At 42.2% G+C, this 7,893-nt stretch overlaps 1 protein-coding gene across 1 annotated transcript in view; it reads right to left on the reverse strand.

Moving 5' to 3' along the window:
• Window positions 1-1,281: 1,281 nt before the first annotated feature.
• fermt1 (FERM domain containing kindlin 1) overlaps window positions 1,282-7,893 on the reverse strand; it is a gene marked incomplete at both ends in the record, with an annotated part of 18,214 nt that continues 11,602 nt past the window's right edge. The window contains 8 exons of the mRNA XM_080853572.1: window positions 1,282-1,455; window positions 2,950-3,091; window positions 3,561-3,685; window positions 4,155-4,379; window positions 5,781-5,887; window positions 6,758-6,882; window positions 7,083-7,132; window positions 7,664-7,798. Of these exons, the coding sequence (XP_080709698.1) occupies window positions 1,282-1,455; window positions 2,950-3,091; window positions 3,561-3,685; window positions 4,155-4,379; window positions 5,781-5,887; window positions 6,758-6,882; window positions 7,083-7,132; window positions 7,664-7,798 (1,083 nt within the window). The remainder of the gene's footprint in view (window positions 1,456-2,949; window positions 3,092-3,560; window positions 3,686-4,154; window positions 4,380-5,780; window positions 5,888-6,757; window positions 6,883-7,082; window positions 7,133-7,663; window positions 7,799-7,893) is intronic.

Below are 7,893 nucleotides of genomic sequence, written 5' to 3' on the forward strand. Positions count from 1 at the left end.
CCTCTATTTTTGTGACGGTGACATGACGTCATACAAAATTGCCCCACCAGAAATTTCAGGCTAAAATCGCCACTGTCAATGACTACAATAAACCTCAGATCAACACATTAGGTCTTTTGACTATTACTTGTGAAATTGTAAAAGAGTGGCTGGTTTTCGCCACGACACATGCACTCAGTCGATACATGGTTTTGTTATTCTTAGACGCAGTGTGATAAAACTAGAAAGATGATATTGCAAATTGGTTACAAATCAACGTATGCCTTTGCACACTACCTTGTCAATTAGAAGTAGTTTGGTTGTTAAGAATATCACAAGATGATTATCTTACTGAGATGACATCAAACACACACCAGACAGATTTTAAAAATACATTTATTGTAAACAGCAGCAACAGTCCATTTAAACCCATTTCTCAAAACAATCAGGATTGCCTACTATATGAACAAGATCAAAAGGTCAAAGGTCAAATGTCAAAAGGTCAAGGTCACTTTTTCAAACTCTAATGAAACCCCAAATTCTTCAGTGACAGACAGGCCTACTTCAAGTCCGAGTTTCTAAAAGCCTCCTCGCCAGATTGTGATGATGTTGTCAGTGGATACAGTTCACATGGTTAAAGGTTAAAGGTTTGCCTTGGCCCAGTCCAGTATTTAAGTTCATTACAAGCTCAGAACGGCTGTCATAGACGTTTCAAATTCTTCCTAGTCTCACGCCAAAAGCATGAGCGTTGGCTGCACCTAAGTGAGCTGTAGCATAGCCTTGACTAACTGTGAGTGAAGCAGTTAAGTAATGGCTCTGAAGTATCCATAAGAAGTCTATGTAAGTTCATTTTAAAGGATATCCAGGTAATAAAACGTTTAGAAGGGCTTATTAAACCGACTGGACCTAAAAATGATTGTCTCAAAGGACAATTATAAGGGCCGCTCACTGTGTAAGACGGTGTAGGCTGTAGCTTGTTCTAGAATTCTCTTCACTGGAATCCTGGACTCATAAATTGTGTAAATCAGAATCAGAATCAGAATCAGATTTTATTTACCAAGTAAGTTAGAACAAACAAGGAATTTGACCTGGTGAACTGAATCTCAATGTGCTTACACATATATTACACAAAATATACCGTAATGTCAAATTAAATGGTCTCTAAGCTATCCCGAATCACATCACTCCTGCCTGCCTGTGAGTTTGTGGAAGAGATCTTCGTCCAGTGTGAGAGAGAATGTGTTTGTGTGTGTGTGTGAGAGAGAAAGTGTGTGTGAGTGTGTGAGAGAGACACCAATCACATCACTCCTGCCCGCCTGTGAGTTTGTGGAAGAGATCTTCGTCCAGTGTCTCATTCTGGTCCTTCGAGCGGGTCGAGAGGAAGATGTAGCCGCCAATATACTCATGAACAACCTTGCAGTCACAGCTTACACAGGAGAAGGCCAGAGACACGTTCTGGTCAAAGTCAATGGCCACCTGTAACAGGAGAATCAGAATCAGAATCAGAATCAGCTTTTATTGGCCAAGTTAGTTTGCACAAACAAGGAATTTGTCTTGGTGCAGTGGCTCTCAGTGTGCTTACACATATTACACAAATACACATCACAACACAAAACAATATAACAGTGCAAAACAATACAATACAACAGTGCAATGGTCAACAATCCAATAAGTCTTAGAAGAGAAGAAGATTATAGGACTACAAATCCTCGTTCTTCACAGACATGATCTCATCTTCATGCACATGCCTTATGGATAAAACGCCCATTAAAACCAATCATGACAATACATCATGAAGTAATGATGGTTTTTATGTTTATAGAAATGTACAAGTCATACATATTAAACATCTAGGTCTCCTTTATCTTCCTTTACCCTGCTCACAGAATAGCATGATTTCATTAACCTTGTTCTGCATCTAGAAAAGAGTGTTACACTTACATTTATTTAGGGAATTCACAAGTCTTATCATATGTACACCTGCCTTCTCCTGCAATGATTGTAACTGTTGACCCAACCAGAGCATTTTACTGTATTTATTTTATATGCATATTTATTTTGTTTTTGTATTTATTTTATATTTATTTAATTTTATCTTTCCAATGTATTAACTCCTGTTGTACCCTCGGCACCATTGAAAATGACTATCTTAATCCTCAATGTGTCTTCCGAGGCCTAAATAAATAAATCAACTTAAAAGAGTGTGTTATAGAGCTTTTTGTGCATGTAAACGGTCTACAAAGTAACAAAGCCTAAAGTATATGCCAGAGGCAGTAATGGCCTAGTTGGAATTGCCAGTTGATGCCTAGTTGGAATTTCAGCCTTTTCCTCTGTTACATGATGACGCAATCTCATAACACAATCCTTCCAGCCCAATGGCGATGTTATTGCCCACGGAGCTGACCAATCAGAACACACTGGGCTCATCAGGAGGGGGAGGGGCTTAAAAATAGGAGCTCTAAAAAAGCATTTCAGACAAAGGGTGTATAGAAAATGTTCAGTATGAGAAAATTAGTGTGTTTTTGGATCATTGAAGTGTGTATTCCATCAGTAGAAGAAGACTGAAAATGTATGACTTACTCTCGCATCAGACTGGCATGACATTATAATTCAGCGTAACTCAGATGGGTGACCATAGTAATGTTTCAACGTATTTACTGGCCCAACCACCTGTGAATGTGGAGAAGCAGACCACACAATGGAGCACTGCCTTGTCTGCACTCTACTACCCAACCCCTGCAGCCCAAAAGACCTTGCAGTTTTCAACAAAAATGCAAAGGACTGTGTAAAGAAATGGGAAACTGCCATATAAATATCACGCTTCAGTGAAACGAAAAGAAGAAGAAACATATTCAGGTGTTTTCGTGATCGTCACCTGTTGGATCTCCCAGTTAACGTTCCATATAAATATCACGATTCAGTGAAACGAAAAGAAGAAGAAACATATTGAGATGTTTTCATGATCGTTACCTGTCTGATCTCCCAGTTAACGTTCCACTGCTTCATGTTGGAGAACCTCCAGGTCGTCACGGGCAGGCCCGTCGCCATGTCGATCCGGATCAGCCGATTGTAGGAGATGCCCAGGAGCTCATCTTTTTTACTCCCCCTGAATCTGTCATCAACACATTATATGGATAACACATTTTCTGTGTGTTATGATGTGATATCACATGTTATAGCCAGAATTTTCTGCTTAGTCATTGTGCCTATTGATCTGGAGCATTGATGTGAGATCACATGTTATGGTAAGCATTCGGTTTAGAAGATAATAGTTATTCAATTAAATTCAATTCAATTCAATTTTATTTGTATAGCGCCATAACAGTACAATTGCCTTTAGGCGCTTAACAGAGCCCAGAGCCTAAACCCCCTTAGTGCATGCACAATGGCAACAGGGGCAAGGAAAAACTCCCTGTTATCTGGCTATAGCCTTTAGCAAGGTCATAATAGCTTCACAGCGCAGTAAGCCCCTATGAATGTACTGCATCACCGAAAGTAAAGTGACACATGTACTGCAGTACTGAAAGTGATTTGTGCTGATCTGCTCTGCCAGTGCAGAACTGATGACGGCCTGCCGCTACCTGACGACGTAGTACTTGATGCCAAACTCAGGGAGTGACTGCCAGGCTTCGATAAAACGCATCTTGGCATCCATGAGGGACATCTTGGACACGTTCTGGTGGGCCTCAAGGATCCTAGTGGTCAGCTGAGGTCAGTGCAATACAAATAACATTTATTATTATTATTATTATTATTATTATTATTATTATTAATAAGAGCACAAAACAGCAACAGCTGAATATTTGTTGTAATCTGGGTTTTTGGATGACAAAAAATGAAGTTAATTGAGTGTTTAGTGACAATCTCTACAGAAACAGGTGTATGGGTGGTCTGTCCATAGACCCGTCTCCATTGAGATTGTCACTAGATTCATGATGCCATGTCCTTCTAATTAATTGATTCAACTAATTCAAATTCTACCAGCAGTAAGAGAACCTTGACTCTAAATCAGATACATGCTTTCTCTCCCTTTTTCTCTCCCCCCCTCCCCTTCTCTCTCTCCCTTTTCCTTTCTCCCTCTCTCTCTCTCTCCCTCTCCCTCTCTCTCTCTCACTCTCTCTCTCTCTCCCTCTCTCTTCCTTTCCAATCCTCTGCTCTACAGCTCTGCTCCTTACCTGTTTGGATTTGTACTTCTTGACGTAGCGCGGCGACACAAAGCTCTCTGCGTTCATCTCCATGGAGTCCGGGTTTGGCGAGGTCTGGCCAGAAGGAGGCGCCAGACTCTTCATCTGCAGGAAAGACTGGATGTTCTTCACCTCCGTGCGGTAGGAGCTGTACGCCATCGTCTTCCCCTTAGACGCCAGGATGCAGGCAGCCTTCCACTTGGCATATTGCGTCTCCTACAACGAGGGAAGACGTAAGGGATAATGTATTGTCCGGAGGTCATTCTACAAAAATAATTCCCGACGGGGCGAACAACACCCCGACGCGCAGCGGAGGGTGTTGTTTCGTACCGAAGGGAATTATTTTTGTAGAATGACCGACGGACAATACATTATCCCGCTTATTATACGGGTACTTGCCAAAAACGATAGAAGACATTCCTCCAACATACCTCTTTTTAATGATTTAGGTGCCGTTTCATGTGTCCCGTTTAGAAATAAATAGTTCTTCAAGCAAATAGAACTTTGAAGTTTCAGGTGTTGCATAGCAACATTACTTGCTGACTTCAAATTACTCTCTACTGTTGCGTTAAAATGACTGGACTTCTGGCGGAATGATATGAAAGATGTGAATTAGAAGTACAAAACCCGTTGCCAATGACAGCGGTGATTATCTTTGGCAGAGGTCTGCTAGCAGGAATTAATGTATGGGTATGACGTAGGGATGGCCCATTCAAATCAACGGTACTTTTTGGAACGTTCTGAAGAGCCGTATAATAAATATGCTTAACGTGCATGAATGAATGTGCGTGATTGATTTCTTGATTTCTTGAAGAAAAAAAAAGCAGTATTTATTGTTACACCATGTTTTATTGATCTTAGCCTGACTGTCCTCTCCCTTGTACGTCGCTTTGGACAAAAGCGTCTGCTAAATGACTAAATGCAAATGTAAATGAGCAGGATGAGCGAATACCAAACAGATTCAATCCAATTAAATTGTATTTAAATTGCAACAAAACAATACAATTGTCTCAAGGCACTTTACAGAGCCCAGTTCCTAAAACCCCCCCAGATGTAGCGTTGAATTTTGTTGGATATCGGCCTTCTTTACTGAAACACAGTCAGCGGACTTCACAATTTACTTTAAAGCCACAATTTCATTTCGGAACCTTACTATATATATTTCCCATTTCATCAATATCATTTAAGAGCCTTACCCTAGGTTTTCCCCATTTCAACAGTTTCCATTCAGGGCAAAACATGGCTGACAATAATGGACAGAAGTTAAGGTGAAAGATCAGAGTTCCTTTTTTACCTCTACCTCACGAAGGCCAAAATGACCAGAGAGACAGACTCACATCTTCACAGTATATATAGAGAGAGAAGAGAGAAAGAGATGAACAGAGAGGAGAGAGAGAGAAGAACAGAGAGGAGAGAGAGATGAACAGTGGGGTGAGAGAGGTCGATGAACAGAGAGGAGTGAGAGAGAGAGAGATATAGAGAGGAGAGAGAAAGATGTACAGAGAGGAGAGAGAGAGAGAGAGATATAGAGAGGAGAGAGAAAGATGTACAGAGAGGAGAGAGAGATATATACAAAGAAAGAGAAAGATGTTCAGCGAGAGAGAGTGAGGGACTCACAGTTTCACAGCGGATGTAGACCTCGTTCATGCCATCTGCCACTGGGATCAGCAGCTTGATGCCAAACTTCTTGTCTGTCACATTCACATCTGGCACCACCTCACAGCCTGGCAGAGGGCAGCACACAGTCATGAGGACAGACTAGCAGACAGTAATAAGGACAGACTAGCACACAGACATGAGGACAGACTAGCACACAGTAATAAGGACAGACTAGCACACAGACATGAGGACAGACTAGCACACAGTAATAAGGACAGACTAGCACACAGACATGAGGACAGACTAGCCAAAGAAATGAGGACAGACTAGCCAAAGAAATGAGGACAGACTAGCAGACAGTAATGAAGACAGACTAGCACACAGTAATGAAGACAGACTAGCACACAGTAATAAGGACAGACTAGCAGACAGACATGAGGACAGACTAGCACACAGACATGAGGACAGACTAGCACACAGACATGAGGACAGACTAGCCAAAGAAATGAGGACAGACTAGCCAAAGAAATGAGGACAGACTAGCAGACAGTCATGAGGACAGACTGAAGAGCACGCGGGCCAAACACAAGAACTAACCCAATTCCACCTCCCGTTAAGTTCTATTGCATTAATCATCATTGAACAACTACTATTTGGTTCTGCTAGATTCTGTTATATTCAAGAGTAAATAGACAGTTACTCAGGAGTGTTTATTAATGATTATTAAAGGTAAGAATAATATTGTTATTGTGAGTGACAAGGATAACAGCCTTTCAGTCAAGGAGCTGGAATGTTAGTAAGGTGATACATATTGTATTATTTTTATTATTACTAATATGATGTTGTGTACTGGATGCATATTTATAGCATGTGTTTACAAGCGGACTGAAGCTGATGTTGGCATTGATAAGTGATAAGTGTCGCGTTAACAGTGCCCCTGAGTTTCTGAAGGTCATCTGAAGGTCATCTGAAGGTCATCTGAAGGTCATCCTCACCCCTGAGGTGTAGCTGTTCCATGGGCTCCCCATTGGCCGACTCCTTGTTCTTGTAGTAGGAGATGGTGGTGTCCTTAAAGACGAACCAGTACTCCTTATAAGGCTTCAGAGTCAAACGCTTGGGTCTGTCATGTAGGAGACAGAGACAGATCGTCTGAGAAAAAAACACTTTCGGGAAAGCACACCACATGACCACCATAGAGCCAAGCAACGAGTTTACTGAATACAGCTTTAAAAGCGGTCGAATGGCGCTATAAATTAACAGAGTGAATTATCGGGGGATTCACGTGTCTCGATTGTTGTAAGTTAAAGGTAGTTCTCTCACCTGAAGAGCTTTAGGGAATCTTCTAATTTGGGGATGTCCGTGATGTCCTCCTGGAAGGCAAAGTGAGATTAGCGATCACCAGTATCAGAATCAGAAAAGGCTGCCTTAAACCACCCTTAACTAAATGTGGAAAAACAGAATGGAAACTGTTTCTTGAGAAGCTGCAATTAGGTGTGTGTGTGTGTGTATGACTGTGTGTTCGTGTATGACTGAGTGTGTGTGTTTGTGTGTTTGTGTGTGTGTGTGTGTGTGTGTGTGTGTGTGTGTGTGTGAGAGAGAGAGTGTTTGTGTATGACTGTGTGTGTGTGTGTGTGTGTGTGTGTGTGTGTGTGTGAGTGAGTGAGTGTGAGTGAGTGAGTGAGTGAGTGAGTGAGTGAGTGAGTGAGTGAGTGAGTGAGTGAGTGAGTGAGTGAGTGAGTGAGTGAGTGAGTGAGTGAGTGAGTGAGTGAGTGAGTGAGTGAGTGAGTGAGTGAGTGTGTGTGTGTGTGTGTGTGTGTGTGTGTGTGTGTGTGTGTGTGTGTGTGTGTGTGTGTGTGTGTGTGTGTGTGTGTGTGTGTGAGTGTGTTTGTGTGTGTCCATACCAGTAGGCTGTCAGCGGTCCCCCCCTCCAGGGTCATCTCCAGGTTGGACAGGGCTGCCTCCACCTCGTCCACCTCCGCCTCGTCTGAGGCGTTGTTCTGATCCGCTGACATGCTGGTCAGCTTGCAGATGTGGTACTGAAAGGACAGAATAAGATGGGTCACCTCTGGAATCTCCAGGTCCGAGCCAAATCAAGGCCACATCTGGTCCACAATAGGTCCAAATTAGGCCA

Source organism: Sprattus sprattus, assembly GCF_963457725.1.
Source record: "Sprattus sprattus genome assembly, chromosome: 16".
NCBI lineage: Eukaryota > Metazoa > Chordata > Actinopteri > Clupeiformes > Clupeidae > Sprattus > Sprattus sprattus.